Source organism: Staurois parvus, unplaced genomic scaffold, assembly GCF_062004578.1.
Source record: "Staurois parvus isolate SC_StPar_1 unplaced genomic scaffold, SC_StPar_1.0 ptg000422l, whole genome shotgun sequence".
Taxonomy (NCBI): Eukaryota; Metazoa; Chordata; class Amphibia; order Anura; family Ranidae; genus Staurois; species Staurois parvus.
The window spans coordinates 4,520,033-4,547,554 of NW_028318218.1; the positions used below are offsets into that span (position 1 = coordinate 4,520,033).

Here is a 27,522-nt window from a genome sequence, read left to right on the forward strand (position 1 = left end):
CTTTATTGAGATAGTTCTGTGACAGGACTTATATATGTATATATATATATATATATATATATATATATATATAAAACATTATATGCCGTCCCTACATTAGGAAAGAATTAATAGCTTTGCAATAGCTGATTCTCCTGGGATACTCGTTTCTATACTGCTGACATTTTCAAAGAAAGTGACAGCGCAAGATAGACACATTAAATGATTAGACATTGCTGCCTAAAACTTGCAGCCATTTACTGTACTATTCTACTTATGTTAATGTTATAGAAAGAATAATTTCCATAAAGTCAAGCAAGGAATATGCAGAGTGTAGAGGGCAGTCTTGCTTGTCAGCATGAGGAAAGAAGAGCTTTTCTCTTGAAGGAAATCTGCAGCCTTACATTTTCAGATGTATATGTGGATGTGATTTGCTTATTATACAGTGCCTCGAAGTACTCATACCCCTTGAAATTTTCCACATTTTGTTATGTTACAACCAAAAATGTATTTTATTGGGCTTTTATGTGCTAGACCAACACAAAGTGGCACAAAGTGTCAAGTTCAAGGAAAATGATAAATGGTTTTCAAAATTTTTTACAAATAAATATCTGAAAGTGTGCCGTGCATTTGTATGCAGCCCCCCTTAGTTTGTTCACCAAACATGGAATGGAATCAAATGAGCCCTGAGCTTCCCAAGAGTAACACCCACAAATCAGGCTTCTAAAGGGGAGATTCTGAAGAGGCAGGAATGCAAGGGAGAGGCATTGTAAGAGCTAAGAAAGGTTTTAGAATTTTATAGCATTGATTTTCCTTGTACATATTCTGTTTTTTTGAGTGTTCCTTCATTTGTATATTTTAAGTGCCTTTTTTGTAAAAAAAAAATATTTTTGGAAGTGAGCCACATAGGTTTTATTTTTAACCTTTAATTGTATTGCCTATGTGAACATATTTTGCAGTGTGTGAATATATTTCCATTTTTGTTCTGTCTTTGTCTTTTTGTTTTGTCTTTGTTCTTTGATGATAACATTTTCTTCTAGTCCAAGTCTTTGAGAGCAGCCCTCAGCCTTGGAAAGTTTGCTGTTTTAAAATTAAGGTTTCTACCTTTCCAGTGCCAGTCCATGTGTTTGTTGTTTATAGCTTACATTAAGTTAAATAATGTTATGGTCACTGCTACTGCTCTGTTGCTGCTGCTGTTCTTTTATAGTAATAAGCTCTACAAGGATTGAGTTTACCAGCTTTCATACCTGTATCTGGGTTTGTGATAACCCTGTGATCTGCACCTTTAAAAACAAATCAGGAGTGGCAGTTCCCATTTTTTTGTACTCCATTTTTTTTTTTATCTTGAAATAATAATTTGTTTTTTTTGTCTGCTTGGCTGCGGTTTTCCTTTTCAGTGGAACCATGCCAATTATTTCTTATCCGCAATAAATACTTGTGGTTGAATTTGTATATGGCTTGTACATTCAAAACATACATTTAGCCATTTCTGGCAAATTGTGCTTAATATTTTATTTTAATTATTTTTACGTAATGAGATTTCTTCCCATCCAAAGCTGATTCTGCAATTAAGTTTTTTATGATTTTTAAGGTCCATGTCTTCAGTCTGCTAGGAGGAGTAGTTTCCATTTCAACATATTTCCTCTGAGTCATTGCACGTGGTTGGAGGCTGTTTACAATAACAAGTAATTGAGGTTGAGGTTTTAAAGAATTTCACATTAATAACCAGTGGAATGTTGCAGATTGCTTATAAACAAGTAACAGAAATAGCACTTTGTGTTCTTTACTATCTCTGAGCCAGTGACAGAATATTCTCTAAATTCACTAGCAGGTCTGGGCCTCCACCTGTGATTATTAGAGTTGTCTCCTATTTGTTTTCCATTCCTCATTAAAAATTGTTTTCTACATGAAATTGTCAGTTTCCTATTATATATTTTACATAATCGAATGAGAAAAAAAGCTATTGAGAAGAGTAGAGCCATTCCCACATACCCTGATTTCTCCATCCTATGTCTGTGTTGTTAAATCTAAAAGTTTGATCTGTTGTAGTAAGATGGTTTCCATATATCTTAGTTCACTGTATGGCAAAATGCATGCAGACAGTCCTAAAACTTAGGTGTCTTACAGTGCCTTGAAAAAGTATTCATACCCCTTGGAATTTTCCCAAATTTTGTCATGTTACAACCAAAAATATAAATATTTTATTGGGATTTTATGTGATAGACCAACACAAAGTGGCACATAATTGTGAAGTGGAAGGAAAATGATAAATAAATGGTTTTCAAAATTTTTTAGAAATAAATATGTAAAAAGTGTGGCATGCATTTGTATTCAGCCTCCCTGAGTCAATACTTTGTAGAACCGCCTTTCACTGCAATTACAGCTGCAAGTCTTTTTGGGGATGTCTCTACCAGCTTTGCACATTTAGAGAGGGACATTTTTGCCCATTCTTCTTTGCAAAATAGCTCAAGCTCCAATTGGATGGAGAGCATTGGTGAACAGCAATTTTCAAGTCTTGCCACAGTTTTTCAATTGGATTTAGGTCTGGACTTTGACTGGGCCATTCTAACACATGAATGTGCTTTGATCTAAACCATTCCATTGTAGCTCTGGCTGTATGTTTAGGGTCGTTTTCCTGCTGGAATGTGAACCTCCGCCCCAGTCAGAAGTCTTTTGCAGAGTCTAATATGTTTTTTTCTAAGATTGCCCTGTATTTAGCTCCATCGATCTTCCCAGCAACTCCGACCAGCTTTCCTGTCCCTGATGAAGAAAAGCATCCCCACAACATGATTCTGCCACCACCATGTTTCACAGTTGGGATGGTGTAGTCAGGGTTATGTGCAGTGTTTTCTGCCACACATAGCATCTTGCTTTTAGGCCAAAAAGTTCAATTTGGGCCTCATCTGACCAGAGCACCTTCTTCCAAATGTTTGCTGTGGCCCCCACATGGCTTCTCGCAAACTGCAATCAGAACTTCTTATGGCTTTCGTTCAACAATGGCTTTCTTCTTGCCACTCTTCTATAAAGATCATCTTTGTGGAGTGCACGACTATCAGTTGTCCTGTGGACAGATTCTCCCACCTGAGCTGGGTTTCCATGAGCCTCTTGGCTGCTTTTTTGATTAATGCTCTCTTTGCTTGGCCTGTCTGTTTAGGTGGATGGCCATGTCTTGGTAGGTTTGCAGTTGTGCCATGCTCTTTCTATTTTCGGATGATGGTTTGAACAGTGCTCCGTGATATGTTCAAAGCTTGGGGTGGTTTTTTATAACCTAATACTGCGTTAAACTTCTCCACAACTTTATCCCTGACCTGTCTGGTGTGTTCCTTCGCCTTTATGATGCTATTTGTTCACTAATGTTCTCTAACAATCCTCCGAGGGCTTCACAGAACACCTGTATTTATACTGAGATTAAATTACACACAGGTAGACTCTATTTACTAATTACGTGACTTCTGACTTTTTTAAGGTACCGTAGGTGTTTTTAATTGAAGGGCACAGTTAATGCTACAGCACATGAAGATGTTTAAACAGTTGTATGCTTTTAACCCCGGCAGCAACAGTTTGGTGAAATCCTCTTTCTGTATATTGGTGTGGAGGAGCTCATGTAATCTGCACAGAGCCCTCACCTTAACCCTACTGAACACCTTTGTGATGAACCGGAACTCCAGTTGCGAACCATGTCTTCTCATCCAACATCAGTACCTAAGCTCACTAGATCTTTTTTTAAAAATCTGCACAAATTCCCACAGACACACTCAAAATTCTTGTGAAAAGCCCTCCCAGAAGAATGGAAACTGTTGTAGTCGCAAAGGGGAAAGCTAACTTCATATAAATTCTCATGGTTTTGGATTGGGATGTCCAGCAAGATTATATATAGTATAGGTGTGATAGTCAGGTGTCCAGAAACTTTTGGTTACACAGTGCAGGTTAGGCTGCTCTCAAATCAAAAAGGCAATAATGAAATGCTTCAGACAAGACATGTGAACAGTGTAACATGAGTGAACTGAGGCTCAAACCTATTTATTTTGAAAACACTTTTGTCAGCAATTTTTTTGGTGAATATAAGACTACACCCTTCATTAGAGCTTGGACATTGAGAGGAAGGACCAGTCTGAATGAGCCTTCATAAACAACCAGATTAGCGATATGATGACAGAAAAGTGCCAAAGAGCCTTTACCACACTTCAGCGGTTAGTCTGATTTTTTTTATTAAAGCTTAATCAGTCTGGTTCTCTTATTTTAAGTTCCACAGCCATAATAAAGTATTGCCCTTATAATTTCTAATATGTGTTCACAGAATAACAATAGAGAGACTTTACACTTAGACCTTCAAATTTGTTTGGCACTGTTTGGTTCACGTCCTATATCCTCTAAATAACCACATCCTCCATAATTCTTGAAGTCTTCTGCGGTTACGGGTAAACTGCCAAGTAGAATATTGCTTCGGCCTGTCACTGCTCATTGGTTAAGAGAAATCTATAAATGCTTCATTTATCAATGAAGCAACATTCATCAGCATTGTAGGTACATACAAATCTGCTGGTACTTCCTTTATTGACAAAGTTGGAATGTTTAGGATGGATTGTACACTTTACTGTAGATTATACACTCTGATAACTATCACATTGGCTGCTTTTATGGTACTTTTACAACAGATCATTTACAATTGCAAACATATTCTTCACTTATTTAGTATCTGAATGCAATGAAACTGATATTTGGACTTGTTTAACCCTCCTCTGTTTTGGTGTGGTTTTTTAGGACTGAAAGAATTGTCTCCTGCACCTCTTAACCTAAAACGTCTCAGTAAGGACACACTGGCTATTGAACCCATTCTCATTATTATATCTCCCGGGGCCGACCCATCCCAGGAACTACAGGAACTGGCCAGTGCTGAAGTTGGCAGGGAATGTTATCGGGAAGTGAGTATATAGGACCACTTGGATTGTCTGTTATGTTTGGCCTTCAGGTCTTGAATGTAAAACTCTAGATTGAACTATTCTATGCTGTTTTTTTTTGGTTTGTTTTTTTTTTTTTCATTTTGGCATGGGGCTTCCCTTTAAACCCATACCAGACCTGAAGGGGACCCACATGCTGTTTTTTTTTCCCTCAAATTTTCATTGCTAACAATTCTTTTGTTTACATTCAGCTGTCAGCAGGGTTGTGAAGGACACGGTGGCCGGCCTGCTCCGTAAGAACCAGCTAAACTTCAAAATGTCGGCACACAAAAGGGAAAAACGCTGGGGAAAAAATGCTCATATTGAGCATTTTTTATACAGAATTTTCCCAGCTTTTTTTTTCTGCTTGTGGTGTGCAAGGAGCCTTACAGTCACTTTCCACTTGAAGGAATCAGTTCTTTAAAAGTTTCATAGGTTTTGTTTTTTACTGCAACAACTGCCCAACCTGACCTAGCTTCTCCCTATCTGAAATGTTCATAATCCAGTGATTCATCATCTTCTTTCACATACAATTTATCTAAAATAGAGTTTTTCACTTGGAACTGTGAAATGCAGCTAATTCCTACCTGGAAGCTCTCAGGAGTTGAATGTCTTCAAGGTGGGTGGAAGGAGGACTGACGGCTCTTACTTCCTTTTATCCCTAAAGTGATTAACCCTATCCTATCCATTAACCCATTAGCCACAACATCCCTTAGATCAAATGTATTCAATAAACAAATCAAATAAATTATTTACATACAGTACATAACACTTTATTTAATAGCACAATGTCTCAATAAAAACTTCCCCACTGTGACAAATTAGGAATTAAAAGATTATAAATAACATTTTACATCAAATTCCATATAAAACCATTTTGGGTACAGGGTTTCTAACCTGTACATCCACACTTGTTCTTTTCTGCTCAGCAGATTGATCATATCAATTCCGCTTCACTTCACTTGGACGTGTTGGATAGCTGAAAACTTTGAGAGTGGGGCCCTTACTGTGCCATTTTTTAAAGTACTTTGGTACATTGTGGTCATTCTTGCCTTTGATTTTATTTTGGATATGCTGCTGTGCCGTTTTGGCTAGAGTCCTTTATGTTCTTCCAATGTATTATATCCCCAAATGCACTCCAAAAAGGTAATAACCCATTTGTGGAGTCACATGTTGGGAATTGTTCATTTTTATACATTTTCCCTGTGACATTAGATTTAAAGGTGTCTATATTAATGTATTTATTTGCATTGAGTTTAAAAAGCACCTCCTACATCTTGTTAATCCCTTTACACCCAACAAAAAAGTTCTTGGGGGAGGTTTTGTGTCCATTAAAACATTTTTCTCTAGGATATCTCGAAGATTTGGGGCCTTCTTAAAAACGGACTTAGGTTAGATGGCAGTACAGATTTCAAACTGGTCCCCTCTTCAGTAAAATCTATCTGTTGATAACCTTGGTGACCTTCACATTTTCATCACCGTTTGGTAAGATAAAGACTGTGGTCTCATTCCTTTCCAGTAATGGTGACTTATCTTTATGATCAATCTGAATTTATTAAAGTTGCGTAAACAATACAAAAAAAAAGGGAGCATTCACACAAACAATAACATTGGAGGGATATAAGACCAAACAAACAGAAACACACAAACAAAAAACAATACAGAATAAGGGAAGGGGAAGAAAATAGGATGGGCAAGTAGGGCAAGAAGCAATCAAAAACTGAAATATGCTGGTGTTAAGTATCTTCAATGACAAAATCTAAGGTCACATTGCAGGTAGCCTGGTTGTACAATAGGGTCAGGCTCCCAAAGGGTACAAACAAAGACACAATGAGCAATAAAAAAAAAAAAAAAAAAACCTGGAAGAGGAGGCAACATAATAAGAAATAGATGTCAGCCCAGGGGAAGGAGAGATGGAACCCCCCATCAGCGGTCCACCATACCCCCCCCTCCAGTAAATCAGCGCCCAAGAAAGGAGAAAAGAAAGAAAAAGAAAAAAGGGAGAGGGGAGGGAAGAGTAAGAAAAAGAAAGAGAAGAAGAATAGACCCGCCTGAGGAAAAGCACCCAGCGGGACAACAAACCAGTAAGGGGAGGAAGGGGAGGAAAGAGATAACTCCCGTTCAAGCAGCCAAGAGAGCACGGAGTGCAGAGGACTCCCTATACATATTCCAGGAGAGCCAGGTCTGACAACAGCATTCGGAAGCACCCAATTCCTGAGCCAAGAGCGACTCCATACTTTCAATATGATCTCCTCAACCCACTTTAGAAGGGTCGGGACACAGCTAGTTCTCCAATGGCGAGGTATTACCAGCCTGGCGGCTATCAAACTGTGACACAGAAGTCCGCATTTGATACGTTTGAAGGAGCCAGGCAGGATAGAAAGCAGAACAACTTGAGGCGTATCGGAGACCGCTTGGTCTGTAACCACAGAATAGACTTGCAAAACAAGATCCCAAAATGCGTGAATAGGGGGGGCATTCCCACCAGACATGGAGAAGAGAGCTGGGGGAAGCCCAACAGTGCCAACAGAGATCAGAGGTGGAAGGGACATCTATACCACCGAGTGAGCAACTTGAAATTGGTTTCCTGCGCTTTGCTGGTCAGAGACTAACGGTGGGTAAGAGTAAAGGATTTCAGCCAGTCCTCATCCGAGATCTGGGTAGCAAGAGTCCCAGCCCACTTAGAGGCATATGGTGTAAGATCTGGATGCACCTTAGAGAGAAGGATCTGATAAATCATAGAAAGAGGACGCAGGGGAGGAAGATACCGAAGGAACAAGGATTGAAGTGGCGTAGAGTTCCCTGGTCAGCAAATTAAAATCAACAAAAGTGCGCATAAAGGAGCAGAGTTGCCTATACTCCATCCATTGGACAAAGGAGGCCTGACCCAGGGTGCAGGAATGTCGGAAAGATGGAAGACACCCTCGGTTAAGTATTTGTACCAAACGCCTATGCTCCAACAAAGAAAATGGCAGCGAGATTGAGCCGAAGGAAACTGGAGGTTTCCAAGCAGAGGGAACCAACAGGGGAAGAAACCTCAAGCAGCAGGACCATATTATCCCACGTTCACAAAAGATGAGCAGTCAGAAACGGTAAAGAGGAAGACGGACTCTGAAATGCAGTGACCGTCAAGGGAAGAGCTAGAAGATCACATAGTACCATGGCCTGTTCTGAGGAAACCCACTGTTTCATAGAGGCGTGGTGGAACCAGTTTAACAAACGAGTAAGAACCGCCGCCGCATCATAAAGACACATGTCGGGAGCCCCCGCTCCTCTATTTGGGAAGTGTCAATATCGTTCTATGTAATCTCGGCTTCCGAGGACCCCAAAAGAATTTCATAAAAGCAGATTGCAAATTTCTGAAAAAGGGCCGAGGGATGGCAATAGGCAGAGTCTGGAACAAATAAAGAAAGCAGGGTGCAATGTCCATTTTCAATATATTGATCCGGCTGAACCAGGAATATAAGGCACGGAGAATATGTGAGAAACATATAGGTATTTGAGAGAGCCAGAGCAAAGCTTGAAAGGAACGTTATCCCTCAGCTCTCGCAGCCGAAGAGGTGACATAGAAACATTAAGAATCTCCAACTTAGGTTGACCTTGAAATTGCTAAACTCACTGTACTGATGGAATTCTGATAAAATAGAAGGCAGAGACACATGAGGATTAGAGACATAAAGCAGGAGATCATCCGCGAAAAGAGCCAATTTGACCTCCTGCGAACCGGGTCCGACGTCAGGTCACCTGAAGAAGTCCAAGTTGAAGAGATAAAAGTCTGCGAGGTACGAGGATGGAGAGCTGGCGACTGCATTTGTCCCCAAAACGATATCTGCGAAAGGCTAAAAGACGTTGGTACTAACTGTGGGAAACCGTATAAAGTTGTTATAAAGAGGTTCTGGTCGCAGAGATGGAGGCAAGCAGATCCAGAGTAGGAATAATTATGACGAGTTTCCAAGTCACAAAGCTTCTGAAGAGTGGTTTGAATACACTCAGACCATTCGTGGTTAAGCCGAGCCCCTTGTTGAATGAAAACCCCCCACAACACCGCCTTGAGGGCCTCCCATTGGAACGGTAAAGGGGGTTCATCCAATGGCGTGATCAGAGAAAAAATTGCCAATTGTGGTGGAAATCAGCATGTAGGATCAGCCGGCAGGGTATTATTATTATTATTATACAGTATTTATATAGCGCCAAAAGGTTTGCTCAGCGCTGTACATTATAGTGGGGACAGTACATGAGACAATACAGTAACAAAACAATACACGAGGGGTTTGAGGGCCCTGCTCTTTTGAGCTTACAATCTAGGAGGGAGGGGATAGTGGTACAGGAGGAAGTGGCTGTGGGGGATGGAGTGGTAGGAGGAGTGGAGGAGATCGGCTGTTAGGTGAGGGTGGGGTAGGCTTCCCTGAAGAGCTGGGTTTTCAGGGTGCGCCTGAAGGTGAGGAGGGTAGGTGACAGTCTGATGGATTGGGGTAGAGAGTTCCAGAGGATGGGGGAAGTCCTGTAGAAGTCCTGCAGTCGGGCGTGAGAGGAGGAGACCAGGAAGCTAGAAAGTGGGAGGTTTAGTGATGAGCGAAGAGTACGGGTTGGGTGGTATTTGGGTATCAGGTCGGTGAGGATGCAGAGTAAGGAAGAAGGGGGAATGATCCAACCAGATAAGAGAACCGATATCCATAGATGGATGCCACTCAATTACCTGGGAGCTTGCAAAGAAATAATCAAGGCAGCTATAAGATTAATGGGCCAACGAAAAGTACATGTAGTTACGAGACTCGGGATAAAGTGAACGCCAGAGATCCAAGAGTCGATGATCATGAAATTGTTTCTTCAAAAGCCGAAGACGGCTTTAGGATAGTTGGGAACGGTGGGAAGAGGAATCGAGGGGTTCCAAAACCACATTAAAATCACCTCCCAACACCACCGTCCGTACCCTCCGCAAAGTCCGCAAGAAAGTGCAAATAGCGTGTCACAGAGGTAACCTGATCCTGGTTTGGGACATTGAAATTAGCCACGGTGTCCATCCTGTTCCAAAGGGAGAACCGCCCATTGGAATCTGCCGTATGTTCCAAAGAGAGAATCTGGAGATGTTTATGAATGGCAATGGAAATGCCCCTCATTTTAGATGAGGGAAGGATACTGGGGAACCATCTAGAGTAGTATCTCCTAGTGCAAGTCGTGAGGCTGTCAGCACAAAAGTGGGTCTCCTGGAACAATGCAATGTCAACCTGGGACTTGTGCAGGGAGTATAGTATTTGTTCCCTCTTAGATTGGTTATTTAACCCATTAACATTATAAGAACAAAGCTTAAGGGGAGTAGGGGGTGGGCCCTGGACGTCATCCTCAGAAGAAACTAAAAAAAGAAACAACAGAAAAGAGAAAAGAAAATGAAGAGAAAAGGAAGAAAATAGGAGGAGAGCAGAGAGAGAGAAAAAAAAGGAGGGGGGAGGGAGGGGGAAGGGAGAGGGGTAAAAAGAGATATAAAAGCAAAGAAAAAAGAAAAATATTAGAGAGAACAGAGAAAGTATAGTAGGAGAGAGAAATTCTCTCACTGGGAGCAGAGCTACCCGACACCCAAAGATAACAAAAAAGAAAACATGAAGGAAAACAACAAAGGAGAAACAATTTAAAAAATCCCAAAAAGCACTGAACCCTTCCAGAGGGTCCGTGAACCTCAGTGGGGAATGGACACACATGGAAGGAGCTCACAAAAGAGAACCGGGGGTACATAAGGAGATAAGGCACAACTATATTAAGGACTCCCCAGCAACAACGGGCAAAATAATACAATAAGGGGAACCCGCCAATATCAAGTGCCTCAAGTTACCAAGTGCCATCCATCCTGCCATTGGACATTTCCCAGATATTTTAGAACATCCTTCATATCTTTTAGATATGAGGGTAGTTTTTGCACCAATTGATGTATGTGGAGGTCCATGTATTCAGAAAGTGTTAGACTCGACTCCTGAATCTATGGGTCTCTGGGGGGAAAGGGGGGTTACTTTCCTTATTAACTTCAGCATGGATTGAAAATGGACTTGGGCCTGAGGAAATCTTTCCACAGTCTCACTTTTTTCAATAGTTTTTTGGAAATATTTTTTCAATGTGAGTTTCCAAATTGTAAGCTTTTATAACACAGATTTTTCCTAATCTGTCAAAGTTCTGAATCTAAGGTTAAAAATAATACATCTCTCATTCCTACTTTGTGGTTGAGCTATACTGTTTACTCATTGATCCTTCATTCCAATCCTGACACCCCTATCTGGTTTTCTTGCGGCTCAGAGATCCAGCTTCTTTTTGGGAACCAGATCTTCTCAGAGCTCCCTTTTATTCACTTCCTTCTCCACCAGTTGTTTTTGTAATTACATACTATCCAGACAGGGAGAAGATGTGTCAGATTGAACAGTTATGGCAGCTTAATGCCTATGGAACTTTTAAAGAATTGTTTATTACACAGATTTCTTTAAGTGGAAAGTGATTGTTAGCTGCATTTTCTTGTTGATTGCACAACGCTTTAACCATGTGATGGAATAAGCACTGAGCAGTTTATAATCAGTAGAAACATATATTCTGGAGTCCAGAAGTGCTCTTTTTTTATTATTAGTGTTTGAAAGTTTAAAACTCAGAATGGAGAACTTTGGGAGCTTCCTGTAAGTGTGAACATGTATATGCACCATTTATCTTTTTGTTAATGTTTTTGTACTTCATCTCATAGTGGTTTACAGTTTGTAATGAACTGCTTAAATGTAATTCTCTGCATTGAAAATCCTGCCTTTGCTGTGTGTAGAAGATAGGGGCACTTTAAAACCATACACCATCAGCTCGGTGTAATTGTTAAGAATTTGCTGACTGGAGTGGAAAACTGTACTTGTAGGTGGCGATGGGACAGGGCCAAGCCGATCTGGCCATCCAGACACTGAGAGAATGCACCCGGGAAGGGGAATGGCTTTGCCTCAAGAATCTGCATCTTGTCATCTCTTGGCTGCCAGTCCTGGAAAAGGCAAGTCAGACAAAAATATTTCTTAAATGAATCTGAAAAAATCTAAACATATCTTTTTTTTTCAATTTTTTTTATTCTTTAATCTCAATCATGAAAATGACATCTTCTCAAGAACAACATTTATATATGTCTGATGCCTGGAAAGCTGTGCTTTGAACCTAGTGACTGGCATTACACGTAACCTGTAGTTCCCTTTTTTGGCATTAACTGGTCTTAATTTGAACAAGCAATTAGTGAAGCAAGTGACATTAAGGCTGGTTACTTACAAGACTTAACAAGCTGATCTGTTTTTATGGTTAATAGTCTGGACCACCAAGCCAAACTATTGAAGCTCATCAAGGTCACTGTTCGTGTAAACCCAAATGAATCTATTTATTTACTATAACTGGCAGACTGTGTAATGTAGAGTTTCCTATAACAAAGAGTTATGATTCCTAGTGTTCTAAAGGCGGTGGATATTTCATAACATAGTCTCTCCTCCAGCACTAAAAACTGTGGTTGCCTCAATCATGTAAACAGTGCAAGTTAATGGGAAAGGCTTGTTGCTGTGCAGGATGCTGCAGAAGAATATTTTGCTGCATATCTAGCATCACTAATGGTATCCAGGTAATGGAAGCTTCCAGCATTAAACAGGAGCTTGAGCTTTGGCAACTGACAGCTGTCCTGGTTTTTTTTTTTTGTTTACAAACATTTATTGAATGGAAATTTGTAAACAAAGTTGGCATCAAAGATGCCTAAAAAGCAAGCATATGGAGAAAATTCAAAATACAACCGAGTCTTTGAAACCATAGATAAAAATATCATACATAGAAAAAAGACACACTGGAAAATGAATCCAAACATATAATCATCGGATTAAACTTATGTTAGATCCCACAATACAGAGGTCAAAAGTTCCTATGTTTTTAGTATAGTTAGGAAGGTTGCAAAGTTAAGACAACAGTTGTCTACATTCATACGAAGTATCCCTTTGTTTGTGGAAAAGGGGCAAAGTATGGTGCAATGTATGGTAAATACGCTTCATAAGCATGGTCCAATCTAGTCTGTTTCTTATCAACACAAAACTTCTGTTGATTTCCTGAGAAAAGCTATAGTCCAATAGGTATCCACACAAGCTGTGTGTATTAACCTTTCAGAGGCATGTGAGGCTTTTCGTACGGGAGAAACAATTAGCCATGGTTAATGTGATAGAGTTACCCACTAACTTAGAGGTGAGTTCATTAACCTTGTGCCAGGTTGGAACTATTTTTTCGATAGACAAAAATATATGTACAAAGTTACCAGGAAGGGGACAACTTCGGAAACAGTTCAGGGATACTGTAGGATAGATTGCATTCATTTTAGTTGGGGTTAAGCGCCATCTGGTAAAAAAAATGTAAAGAGATTTCGTACATTTACGCAGTTTATCAATAGAATTATCCCAATCTTTAGGTGTTAGGTTAAAATGTCCTTTGCTTTCCCATTTTATCATGTAATCTAATTTTTAAGTAGGGTCATCATTAGTGAAACATTTATATAAATCAGAGACAATATCCTTACCCATTGGGTTTTTGTGACAGACGGGTTGATTTACTAAAACTGGAGAGTGCAAAATCTGGCGCAGCTCTGTGTAGAAACCAATCAGCTTCCAGGTTTTATTATCAAAGCTTAATTGAACAAGCTGAAGTCAGAAGCTGATTGGCTATAATACACAGATGCACCAGATTTTGCACTCTCTCAAAGAGTGGGAGGAGAGGTTCTTGTGAGGGCATAATGAATGGAATAAAAATGTTTAATTTGAGAGTATCAAACTTGCTCAAGATGTGGAACACGTTTTTCCTGAGTGAGATGGGCAAACGTCACACTTGAAGAATCATGTAACTGAGTTCAAGTTGTCAGATTATGACGGGTCCATCATTCAAACTGTTTATGTTTAGGAAAAGCACCTGGAAAATTGAGCTCCCCTAAAAGGGTGCTTGCAGAGGTGTAGGTGACTGTAGAGCATAATTTGGATTATAATGAGACCAAAGTTTAAATGAGTTAGCCAAAATAGTGTTCTAAGGGTTTAAATCATCAGGAGAGATAGGACAGCTGTCTTGTTGTTTTTTTTTTTTTTGTTTTTTTTTTTTTTGTTTTTTTTTTAATGAAACTACACCTGTGCACAGGCTATGGACATTAAAGTATTTCTATAATTTTAACAAATGGTAAAATCGCTTTAGAGCAAGCCCTGACATCTTTAGCTGCAGACACATTATCCTCAAAGATACTCAAAAAAGGGCAAACAGTTGCTATCCCTTTTTTAATCATCTGCATAGCAGTGGAAACATTGTGCCTTTGTTATAACTCTTAGTGAAATAATAGTAAGGAGTGAGACACCTTAGCCAATATTTTCCATTTTGTTCCTGGCTTGTACTGTGAATGAAGCATTTTTTGGGTGACTAGTATCCTTTCTGTTACCTATAGGAGTGGTCTGAATTTGTTTTTTACAGTTTTCTCCTCTTTGCTTGATACATTAGGGAGTGTATCCTTGTTTTTAATATCCTGGTTTATCTTCTCCATGTTGGTTTCATCTGTGTGTATACTCTAACGACCAGATCTTTGTACATAAACAGGAATTAAACACCCTTCAACCAAAACCCGGGTTCCGTCTGTGGCTTACTGCTGAAGTTCACCCCAAATTTACCCCAATCTTATTACAGTCGAGCTTGAAGATAACATATGAGGTAAACTTCTTCTAATGTAAAATGCCATCCTGTGCTTAGTTATAGTGAAAAGACGTTAAAGGGAATGTGTAGTGGTTATGTATATCTTTTCTTCATTGCATGTAATAAATCTAAACCTGAGCAGATGGGGCTCTCAGCTAATTTTTACACTTTTTTTTTTTTTTTATTCTCCTTACTACCTGATGAAAAAAAAACTATTTACAAGGCTCAATAGTTCAAACTGAAATGCACAGATAAAATTCAATGAGTCAGAGAAGTGGCTCATCCTTTGTCAGATTTGAGGTTTCATTGAGAGACATTATGCCTAAAAACAAATAATATGAGCTATGCTCTTTGAGGGTTCACACACAGTTCTTTTATCATGTGTTAAAGAAGATTTCCAGTTATGGCATTTTTACATAGTTACATTGGCGCACCTTGGACCAATATAACTATACATACAGTGGGGCAAAAAAGTATTTAGTCAGCCACCAAATGTGCAAGTTCTCCCACTTAAAAAGATGAGAGAGGCCTGTAATTGGCATCATAGGTAGACCTCAACTATGAGAGACAAAATGAGAAAAAAAATCCAGACAATCACATTGGCTGATTTGGAAAGAATTTATTTGCAAATTATGGTGGAAAATAAGTATTTGGTCACCTACAAACAAGCAAGATTTCTGGCTCTCACAGACCTGTACCTTTTTCTTTAACCTCCCTGGCGGTTTTCCCGAGTGTAGCTCGGGGTAGAATTTCTATACCACAAGCGGTAACCCCGAGCTACACTCGGGCTTACCATGCGGCGCTGCTCTGGGGGTCCCTGCAGCACTTACCTTGTCCTTCGTTCCCACGATGTGTCCCCTGCAGCGTCCCCGGCCATCTCCTCCGGCCGATGCCAGCATCCGGCTTCTGTGTTCCGGTCCCCGTGACGTCGGGACGTACGGGCGCCGCCGGCGGCGGGAAATTTAAAAAATTTAAAAAATGTCATTTTTTTTTTTTCAATTTTAAATAGTAAAACATTGCTGTTTCATCCCATTTCACATACATATTGTCCCTAGTACTTTGCCCTGTGCCCTGCCTGCATTTTGTCTGTTCTTTCTGCCTGGAAACTTAGAAAAGTCCATGGCGTCCAAAAAGCGTCCCTTTACGTCAAAAGCTGTTTTAGACCGGCTAGAGAACAGCGATAGTAAATCAGAACCACTTACAGAATTGAGTGATAATGATTTGTGGGGAAATTTTCCTAAAAATTACAGCCTACAATAAAAAACTATTTCCATGCGAAAAAATGGTACCGCTTTCAGCACAAAAAATCAGAAGGAATCATACCGCCAAGGAGGTTAAGAGGCTCCTCTGTCCTGCACTCATTGCCTGTATCAATGGCACCTGTTTGAGGTTGTGGACAGGTGTCTTTTATACTGATAACAAGTTCAAACAGTCACACTCCAAACTCCACTATGGTGAAGACCAAAGAGCTGTCGAAAGACACCAGAAACAAAATTGTAGACCTGCACCAGGCTGGGAAGACTGAATCTGCAATAGGCAAGCAGCTTGGTGTGAACAAATCAACTGTGGGAGCAATAATTAGAAAATGGAAGACATACAAGACCACTGATTATCTCCCTCGATCTGGGGCTCCACGCAAGATCTCACCCCGTGGGGTCAAAATGATCACAAGAACGGTGAGCAAAAATCCCAGGACCACACGGGGGGACCTAGTGAATGACCTACAGAGAGCTGGGACCAACGTAACAAAGGCTACCATCAGTAACACACTACGCCGCCAGGGACTCAGATCCTGCAGTGCCAGACATGTCCCCCTGCTTAAGCCAGTACATGTCCGGGCCCGTCTGAAGTTTGCTAGAGAGCATTTGGATGATCCAGAAGAGGATTGGGAGAATGTCATATGGTCAGATAAAACCAAAATAGAACTGTTTGGTAGAAACACAACTCATCGTGTTTGGAGGAGAGAGAATGCTGAGTTGCATCCAAAGAACACCATACCTACTGTGAAGCATGAGGGTGGCAACATCATGCTTTGGGGCTGTTTCTCCACAAAGGGACCAGGACGACTGATCCATGTACAGGACAGAATGAATTGGGCCATGTATCGTGAGATTTTGAGTGCAAACCTCCTTCCATCAGCAAGGGCACTGAGGATGAAACGTGGCTGGGTCTTCCAACATGACAATGATCCCAAACATACCGCCCGGGCAATGAAGGAGTGGCTTCGTAAGAAGCATTTCAAAGGTCCTGGAGTGGCCTAGCCAGTTTCCAGATCTCAACCCCATAGAAAACCTTTGGAGGGAGTTGAAAGTCCATGTTGCCCAGCGACAGCCCCAAAACATCACTGCTCTAGAGGAGATCTGCATGGAGGAATGGACCAACATACCAGCAACAGTGTGTGCCAACCTTGTGAAGACTTACAGGAAACGTTTGACCTCTGTCATTGCCAACAAAGGATATATAACAAAGTATTGAGATGAACTTTTGATATTGACCAAATACTTATTTTCCACCATAATTTGCAAATAAATTCTTTCCAAATCAGCCAATGTGATTGTCTGGATTTGTTTTCTCATTTTGTCTCTCATAGTTGAGGTCTACCTATGATGCCAATTACAGGCCTCTCTCATCTTTTTAAGTGGGAGAACTTGCACAATTGGTGGCTGACTAAACACTTTTTTGACCCAATGTATACCGTATGTACTGATCAGCTGCCCTACTTCATTGTGAACACAGTAGGTCAGTCACTCAGCATGGGCACCATGCAAAGATTTCTCTGATTGGACAAGGTGGAGAACGTGACATCACTGTCCACTTTCCTACCTTGTCCTATCAGAAAAGACTTTGCAGACTTTATTGGAAATAACTGGAGTAGCATTGTCTACTGTGGTATGGTTATATGCTGTGGTTCCAAGCTGGACCAACATAATTATGTAAAACAATGCATCATGTTGCCATTTGGGATGTAGGTGCCTTTGAGCTCCCCTCTGAATTTCTGTATTCTTGCTTTGACACAATGTACATAAGCACAGCTCCTACCCGATGGGCCTCTGGGGAAGCTGACAATCAGTGTAGTAGATGGCTCTGCTACAGTGATAGTTGCAATCTTCCGTGTCCTGTGCAAATGATTTCCCTCTGCACGCTGACCACAGAGGAGGTCACATGCTTGGCACTGTCACCATATTTTGAAAGTTCTGGGGGGGGGGGGTGTTTTTTAAATTAATACAAGGTGTTCTCTGATTTGATGAGGTGGAAAGGAAGGACAGTGAGAAAGGCAATTGCCTTGCCCTGTGCCCACAATGTAATGGTACAGTGAACAGCACTGATGTCATTACATTGGATTTTCTTTGCCCATGGCAGGAGAAGATATGAACAAGTAAAGGACCCTGCTAATCATGTTACCAGAGTAAAGACATCTTGAAGAAGGTATGTATATAAAAAATTAATTCTGAGGGGCTTCCAGTGAGGTAGATGTCTCTATTCAAAGTTTGATGTCATTTTTTACTTTGAACGTTTTGACATTGTATTTTCTTTGTGTACTCGTATACTCTGGTGGAGTAAATCAGCTGGAGATGTGGACCTTTAACTGTCATGTGACTTATTGTGCCTCTGTTAGGGATAAGGAATGGGGACCACAAGTCAAGACCTGGCTATAAATGCTGCTATGATGACTTATTTTAAGTCCAAGTGTTCTCTTCCACTGTGCAGTATGATTCTACTTTTGTACATGAATAAAGTCTTGATAATGACATCCCTTTCATTTTATTCATTTAATTAAGATCATTGTTGCTATGTAGTTCTCCCTACTCTCTGTAGCAGTACACATTGGATTTTTTTCTTTGATCTGACGAACAAATGCCCAGGTTTCAATAGCCGTCTGCTTCAAGAGTGCCACAAGCATAGGATCTCATAAACAGCCTCAGACACTAGAAAACTCAGCCCGCCTGTGTTAAGCAGCTGCTTATATTTCTTCCAGCTCATAAGTGTTTATAAACGTATCTGTTATATAAGCAGTGTTTATTCAGGGCATAACATATAGCTGTGCTAATTTCTGGGAAATGAAGAGCTTTACATAAGTATCCTCTTTTTTTTTTTTTTTTTTTTTTAACTTTCGGACACACAGCAATTTTATTGTACTGTAAGGCTTGTAATAGCAATTTCAAGCTACCCACAGATTTTAGTTAGTGGTCAAAAGCTGATTGATCATTTGACTTCTGGTAGATCTCTACACCCAAAGGACACATTCACATGTATGTCAATATCCTACAAGTGTGTGTGTCTGTGTGAAGCAGAAAGTCAAGTTGCTTTTCAGCGAAGGTCAGCCTGTCAAAAAAAAGACAACCCTCTAGCCTCATTGACATACGGTATGCTGAGATGTTTTCTAAGGTCTGTGGTGGCGGGGGGGCATAACTGATTTTGCTGACTTCAGAAGAGTAGAAATGTAGTAGGATTCTGTCTGTATAAATCATTTTTTTAAGTTCACCTCCCCAAAATTGAGCATGGGCATTTGCGAATAGAGACAGGGGACCCAACCTTCAGCCTACTCACCACTGACTTTTGTTTTTTTTTTATCATACAAGGTCCTCTAGCTGTGTATAATTTTCTTGTTGCCATTAACCAGTTGTTCTGTGAATGCCTCGTCCTTAGCTTGTGATTTTACCCTAATCCACTAGGGATTCTCAATTCTAACCTGTATGAGTCTTTAAAGTGACATTAAATGCAGAACACCACTTCATATGTATGATAGGTGAATATAGTAGTAAAGCAAGAGCAGGTCTAAATATTAAAATACTGTTTCCAAATTTCTCTTTTATTCCTGACACAACCTGGCAATTTTTCACTTGCTGCGCACTTCACTGTGCAGTGGGTGGTGTGGAGCAAGCAGGAAACCTCTGATAGATTTTGCAGACATCACTACAGAAGGGGTTGTTTCTTTTGCCAGTGGCCACCCAGTGCTTTTTGGCACTATTGTGTCCACTGGATGTCAATAACAAAGCTGGAGCCACCCACAAGCTGATGAAAAAAGTCACATGTGCAGATTAAATAGGAAGGAAGAAGAAATTATTAGCTCCACTATAGGAAATTGGAAGAGGAACAGCTGCTAAAGCATTTCCACTACTGAAAGCGAGGTCCATGGAAATAGCAGGATCAACCAGGTATTTACCAAAAATGAAATATTGGAGGATGGAAAGGTTCAGAGGTAGAGGTGATAATTGTAAATAAATTAACACGCGGAAAATGTTTGCATTTAATGATACTTTAAATACACCGTAACAGAGCAAATTCATGAACCATCCATTTCCTGTTCTGTAAGCCCAGGGTGGTTCAGATAGATCAGATGTAGTCCCATCTTTGATCCAACCCCTATGCAGAATCCAGGAACTCATTGTAGATACAGTGTGGAATGACTAGACAGAGGCTGCAGTCCTTTCTAGGAACTTGCTATATGGCACCCTAAGTATTATTTCATTAACTTAATGTCTGCAGATAATTTTGTAATAGAAACAAATTAGCAGAAATTAATATAATCTGGGATTTGTTTATTTAAGGCACCACCTGGATTAAAGAAAAATCTGCTGAGAACATACGAAACTTGGACACCAGAACAAGTCAGTAAAAATGGCCTTTCAGCTCGGGCACAGGCTTTGTTCAGCTTGGCATGGTTTCATGCTGTGTGCCAGGAAAGAAGAAACTATATTCCTCAGGTAATTACTCCATATTACACTTTCTTTGTTTTTGTTGCCTACCAAGAATTAAAATAATAATCGGGATGTCCAAAGAGTATATAAAGTAAGCAAAGCGATGTTAAACCAGGCTTCTTACAATAACATAGATGCCTTTGAAGGCGTAGTTTCACAATAACCCTTATCAAAAATGTTTTTTTGTTTATATCATGAAGATGCCAAAAGATAATAGTTCTGTAGATAAAAGTAAGAATATACAAGAGGGTGGCTTGTGGGGATTTTGAAAAAAAGACTGATCCCACCTAAATTTTTCAATAAAAATATTTAAGACTGAGCTATAAATGTAACACAAATATTAGATAAGAAGAAGGGGAAAGAATAAAAGGGGGGTTGTTCGAGGGAGGGAGGAGGCAAAAGGCTAAGAGAGTATTCCTCAGATTTCCACTTGGGGGGGGGGGGGGTCAGTAGCCAGCAATTCTTTATACGATTTATTGTAATTCTGTTTCACTGCTCACAAATACAAAGTGCATGTGCATAAAATAAATAACTAATTCATAAAGATATAAAAGTTCATATACAGTTGAGTTCAAAATAATAGCAGTCAGACATCACTAACCTGATCAATCACTGTTTTTGGTAGAAATTATATTTCTACATGGCAAATAATTTACTAGCAGGTGTAGTAGAGTAATAGAAATCCAACAGACCCAACAATCATGACATGCATGCTGCTGATTCTGTGTAATTGAATCACTAATTGAAAGGGGCATGTTCAAAATAATAGCAGTGTGGAGTTCTATTAAAGACATAACATATAAAGAAGTGCAGAAAATGATAGGCTGCTCAGCTAAAATGATCGCAAATGCTTTAAAATGGCAACCAAAACGTGAAAGACAGCAAAAAACTACCATTCGAATGGATAGAAAAATAGCCAAAATGGACTCAGCCAACAATCAGCTCCAGGAAGATCAAAGAAGGTCTAAAGTTACCTGTGAGTACTGTTACAATTAGAAGACGCCTATGTGAAACCAAGGTATCTGCAAGAAGCCCGCGCAAAGTCCCACTGTTGAAAAAAAGACGTGCTGAAGAGGTTACAATTTGCCAAAGAGCACATTGACTGGCCTAAAGAGAAATGGCGCAACATTTTGTGGACTGATGAAAGTAAGATTGTTCTTTTTGGGTCTAGTAGCCGGAGGCAATTTGTCAGATTACCCCCAAACACTGAATTCAAGCCACAGTACACTGTGAAAACACTGAAGCATGGTTGCGCAAGCATCATGATATGGGGATGTTTCTCATACTACGGTGTTGGGCCTATTTATCGCATACCAGGGATCATGGATCAGTTTGAATACATCAGAATACTTGAAGAGGTCATGCTGCCTTATGCTGAAGAGGAAATGCCCTTGAAATGGGTGTTCCAACAAGACAACGACCCCAAACACACCAGTAAACATGCAACATCTTGGTTCCAGACCAACAAGATTGACGTTATGGAGTGGCCAGCCCAATCCCCGGATCTTAATCCAATAGAAAACTTGTGGGGTGACAATAAAAATGCAGTTTCTGAGGCAAAACCAAGAAATAGAGAAGAACTGTGGAAAGTAGTCCAATCATCCTGGGCTGGAATACCTGTTCACAGGTGCCAGAAGTTGGTTGACTCCATGCAACACAGATGTACAGCAGTTCTCAGAAACAGTGCTTATACAACTAAATATTCATTCAAAGGAAAGCAAAATCTTCAAACATTTTTCAGTTTATATAGTGAATGTTTGAGTTTGTAAAGAAGAATACAAACACTGCTATTTTTTTGAACAGTCTAATATTCACTTTTCTTCAATTTTTTTTAGAGGAACAACACAAATTTGATATATTTTTCTTCATGTTTTGATTTGGAATAGAATGTGTAGTGTTCCCAATGCATTTGTGTGTATGGAAATAAAAGCTATTAGAAGGATTTAGAGCTTTATTCACTTTATTCAAAACACTGCTATTATTTTGAACACAACTGTATGTGCTCATAAAGTTCTAAATTCGTAGTCTGTGACCAAACAAAAAATTCAATGCAAATATAGCAGTTCAAATAATCCCACAGTTGGATAGACTTTTCACTGCTTGTGTACACCGATGGTCACAAACTGCTTTCCAGATCCTCAGACCTGAAACAAAAGGAGGTCTGGCTACACATTAAGGGACGTGTTCTCTGGGTTCCCCACTGACAGCTGAATGTAAAAATAATTGCCAGCAATCCCCAGCAGTTAACATTTTTTTCTTTTAAAATGGCGTGAGGTCCTCCCCATTCATACCAAGCCCTTTAGGTCTGGTATGGCTTTTGAGGGCAATCCCCACGCCAAAATATTTTTTTTAATGGCATGGGGGCCCCCCAAAAATCTATACCAGACCCTTATCCCAGCATGCAGCCCTCCTGAACCATACCAGGCCGCATGCCCTCAACATGGGGAGGGGTGCTTTGGGGCAGGGTCCCCCCCTCTAAAACACCTTGTCCCCATTCACCAAAAAAATGACAGTAGACAGTCTTTGACAAGTCCTTTATTAAAAACTAAAATGTCTCCTGACGTAGATCCAACATCAATTACGATGCCTGTCACCACCACCGACCAGAAAAAAAAAACCCATTCCGCTCTCGACGTTGACTCCCTCAATCTGACAGCTGCGCTAGTCTGACAGTTCTTAAATACTGTGATGGTGTCACAAGGGGTGGGGTCACCGCCGTCCCTTGTGATGTCATCATATGCTGTGATTGACAAAAGCATTGCACCTGACTTGTGTTCAGGTGCATTGCTTTGGTCAATCACAATGCACTGTCATGTTGCAGCTCATTGTGGGGCACGGTGGGCGAATAGCCTGCCGAATGACCTTACCGTTTGTGTGTTCGACAAACACACGAATGGCCGATGTTCCAGTCGAACTTGTGTTTGACTCGAACATCTAGCCATACCCAAATCTGCATTAGATACCCAGCAGGACAGGGAAAAGAAACCAAACAGACATTCAAGGGGCAGTATAAAATATACCATTGAAAGATATGGTGCTATGGAGTGTACGTGGATGGTGCATGTATGACTCAAAGACCATTTTTCAGATTTCTGAAAGTAGTAATACGGTAGTTGCTATTCGTTAAAAGTCTATTCTGTAAAGGTTCCTAAGAGCCTAGGAATGGTTGAGTACAGGCAAGTGCTATTAACTAGTAAGTAAATGATGCCAGCAAAGAAAGTTATTTCTTTACTGCAAAACTTGTAAGGTGACACAAAGTCTAATAAATGTTTATTCTGATTTGTATTATTTTTTGTAAGCATAAAACAAAGTACAGTATATAGTTTGTTTAGAAACATAAGATCTGAGATGTTTTATGAAAGTGTCCTTTACAGTATAGTGTTGCGTATTTTGAACATGTTTGGATTGACAAATTTGACTTTTCAAACATTACAGAGTGAGTCAGAGTTTAAAAACATGAGCTAACCGTTAAAAAACATGATGTCATGACCAGTAATACCCTAATCATATCAAATCCAAATCTTATCAAAGCCATTTTAATGAAATAATTGAAAAACCTGAAGATCAGAGATCAGCCCGATAAAAAATAATGTTGTGCTCAGGAGACTGAGGAAGGTAAGGTGAGGACAGTGTCTTCGCAAAAAAAAATAAGGTTGAAGACAACAATATACAGTGGGGCAAAAAAGTATTTAGTCAGCCACCAATTGTGCAAGTTCTCGCACTTAAAAAGATGAGAGAGGCCTGCAATTGGCATCATAGGTAGACCTCAACTATGAGAGACAAAATGAGAAAACAAATCCAGACAATCACATTGGCTGATTTGGAAAGAATTTATTTGCAAATTATGGTGGAAAATAAGTATTTGGTCACCTACAAACAAGCAAGATTTCTGGCTCTCACAGACCTGTACCTTCTTCTTTAAGAGGCTCCTCTGTCCTGCACTCATTACCTGTATCAATGGCACCTCTTTGAACTTATCAGTATAAAAGACACCTGTCCACAACCTCAAACAGTCACACTCCAAACGCCACTATGGTGAAGACCAAAGAGCTGTCGAAGGACACCAGAAACAAAATTGTAGACCTGCACCAGGCTGGGAAGACTGAATCTGCAATAGGCAAGCAGCTTGGTGTGAACAAATCAACTGTGGGAGCAATAATTAGAAAATGGAAGACATACAAGACCACTAATAATCTCCCCCTCGATCTGGGGCTCCACGCAAGATCTCACCCTGTGGGGTCAAAATGATCACAAGAACGGTGAGCAAAAATCCCAGGACCACACGGGGGACCTAGTGAATGACCTGCAGAGAGCTGGGACCAATGTAACAAAGGCTACCATCAATAACACACTACGCCGCTAGGGACTCCAGATCTTGCAGTGCTAGATGTGTCCCCCTGCTTAAGTCAGTACATGTCCGGGCCCATCTGAAGTTTGCTAGAGAGCATTTGGATGATCCAGAAGAGGATTGGGAGAATGTCATATGGTCAGATAAAACCAAAATAGAATTGTTTGGTAGAAACAAAACACGTCGTGTTTGGAGTAGAGAGAATGCTGAGTTGCATCCAAAGAACACCATACCTACTGTGAAGCATGGGGGTGGCAACATCATGCTTTGGGGCTGTTTCTCCGCAAAGGGACCAGGACGACTGATCCATGTACAGGACAGAATGAATGGGGCCATGTATCTTGAGATTTTGAGTGCAAACCTCCTTCCGTCAGCAAGGGCATTGAAGATGAAATGTGGCTGGGTCTTCCAACATGACAATGATCCCAAACATACCGCCCGGACGACGAAGGAGTGGCTTTGTAAGAAGCATTTGAAGGTCCTGGAGTGGCCTAGCCAGTCTCCAGATCTCAACCCCATAGAAAACCTTTGGAGGGAGTTGAAAGTCCGTGTTGCCCAGCGACAGCCCCAAAACATCACTGCTCTAGAGGAGATCTGCATGGAGGAATGGGCCAACATACCAGCAACAGTGTGTGCCAACCTTGTGAAGACTTACAGGAAACGTTTGACCTCTGTCATTGCCAACAAAGGATATATAACAAAGTATTGAGATGAACTTTTGATATTGACCAAATACTTATTTTCCACCATAATTTGCAAATAAATTCTTTCCAAATCAGCCAATGTGATTGTCTTGATTTTTTTTCTCATTTTGTCTCTCATAGTTGAGGTCTACCTATGATGCCAATTACAGGCCTCTCTCACCTTTTTAAGTGGGAGAACTTGAACAATTGGTGGCTGACTAAATACTTTTTTGCCCCACTGTATACGTTGCCTAGTAACTGCTTATGCATTAGGCAGCAGAACACATACTCTAGTGCCTACAATATGGAATACAAGCCTTAGCACATGTATAAAGGTTAACAGAACCCAGTTCCTATGGTAATGGGCATCACTTCAGCCCCGTTCTACAGCAGGAAAAAAACATTTTAAACTCCCTGGCTTTGAGGGCTAAAAGGAACTTGAATGAATATCTAAAGCCAAAACATTTTGGATAGCATAGGAGGGAAGGATGTTTTCTTTTTGCCATGCATGTGGGAATATTTCCTTTCATTTCCTCTTCCTTAGATAACTCATCCCTTCTGTTTCTGTATCAGTAGCAACTTAAATCTTTTGACATTTTGGGGTTGATTTACCAAAACTGGAGAGTGCAATATCTGATGCAGCTGTACATAGTAGCCCTAAAGCTTAGTACACACTATGAGTAAATCGTACGACCGATCATCCGATTTTCCTCAAAAGTACATAGTTGGAATGGTACTGACTTGTAAGAAAACTCTCGGCCGACAAAAGCTAATATAGCTGCATACTAGTATAGTAGAAGAGGATATGTAGGGTCATTCTTTGCTTCTGTTCATTTTTTTTAACTTTGATTATGTCTGTATGATTGCTATACACATTAACCGAAAATCGATGTTGTGTTCACGTACGATTAAAATTTCATAGCTTGCATCCTCGTTTTTTGTCATTCGAAGTCTGAATTGGCTGTCAAAAGTACTATACTAGCAGTCAGATAATTGGCTGATTGTTCCTCGTACTGAAAGTTTTGTACAATTTTCTTATTGTGTGTATGAGCTGTAACAGTTTCTAACTTCAACTTGTTCAATTAAGCTTTGACTCAAAAAAACCTGGAAGCTGATTGGTTTCTATGGATATCTGCACCACCTATTGCACGCTCTAGTTTTAGTAAATCAAACCCCTTTGTGTCCCAGTGGCAATAGTCAGCAGGACAAATGGGGGTTGCATCTCCCCAGTAGGAACACAAACTGCAATAAAAAACAAAAGGGTTAGTCCTCTTTCCCCACTGTATCCCAAAAAAAGTTTTAGGATATACACACTTCTCGTCAACGAAGTGAGGTCCTTAGCCATTATCCACATCTTCTGTCTCAGTATTTCTGGTAGCAGAGACTTTGACTGTCGTAACTGGCTGTCCAAGGAATGATTTAACTCCCATGCGCATGGAAGTTCCTTCATTCTGAAGAGGATTGTGAACATGTAGGTAGGTTTTTAAGCAATTTTTAAATTCAAATTTATTTCCGCTTTAGTAGCAGTAATGGAAAAAAAAAAAAAAGAAGAAAGAAAATGTTCCCCCAGAAGATCCATAAAGGATATGATATACTAAAATGTAAAATAATACAGACTCTATAACTCAGGCATTGATTTCCATTTGCATCCTATAGTCACTAAATTGCCTTCCTATTTCACTTTTTTTAAACAAATGGTCGATGCAATGTTGAATTTTCTGTTTGGAATGAGACTTATTAGCACTTAGGCATTTTTTTTCTCTAGAAAAATAATTTAATTCTATTCAGTTGTTCTTGCTGGGCTAAATGTTGCAATATAATACATTTTTTATACTTGCAAACGCTTACTGTCATTTCAGTACAGGCAAGGTGGCTGTGCCGTCATTCACTGTCACTCAGTAATATATGAATAGATTGTGTGAAAGAAAACAAATATAAACATCACATTTGTTGGCAAACTACTATTTCCTTTAGGCCTTGTTCACACAGGTGGCAGCCCTTTCCACCCCTCTGAAAAGTGTTCTGCAGTGGATCACTTTTCAGAGGGCAGTTGACTGGGAGGCAGTATGTTATCCTCTCATAACCTGTTTTAACCCTGATAACGACTCACTGCAACCATGTGCATTGCACAACAGTTGCGGCAGGGCCTCATTCGCTTAATGAGCCATATTTGGTAGTGATCCTGCCCACTGAGC

At 40.2% G+C, this 27,522-nt stretch overlaps 1 protein-coding gene across 3 annotated transcripts in view; it reads left to right on the top strand.

The window, feature by feature from the left end:
• DYNC2H1 (dynein cytoplasmic 2 heavy chain 1) overlaps positions 1–27,522 on the top strand; it is a 597,118-nt gene that overhangs the window by 330,713 nt on the left and 238,883 nt on the right. For all 3 annotated transcript variants that reach the window (XM_089687276.1, XM_089687277.1, XM_089687278.1), the window contains 4 exons: positions 4,741–4,901; positions 11,788–11,913; positions 14,505–14,615; positions 20,147–20,302. In XM_089687276.1, coding sequence (XP_089543402.1) covers positions 4,741–4,901; positions 11,788–11,913; positions 14,505–14,615; positions 20,147–20,302 — 554 coding nt within the window. The remainder of the gene's footprint in view (positions 1–4,740; positions 4,902–11,787; positions 11,914–14,504; positions 14,616–20,146; positions 20,303–27,522) is intronic.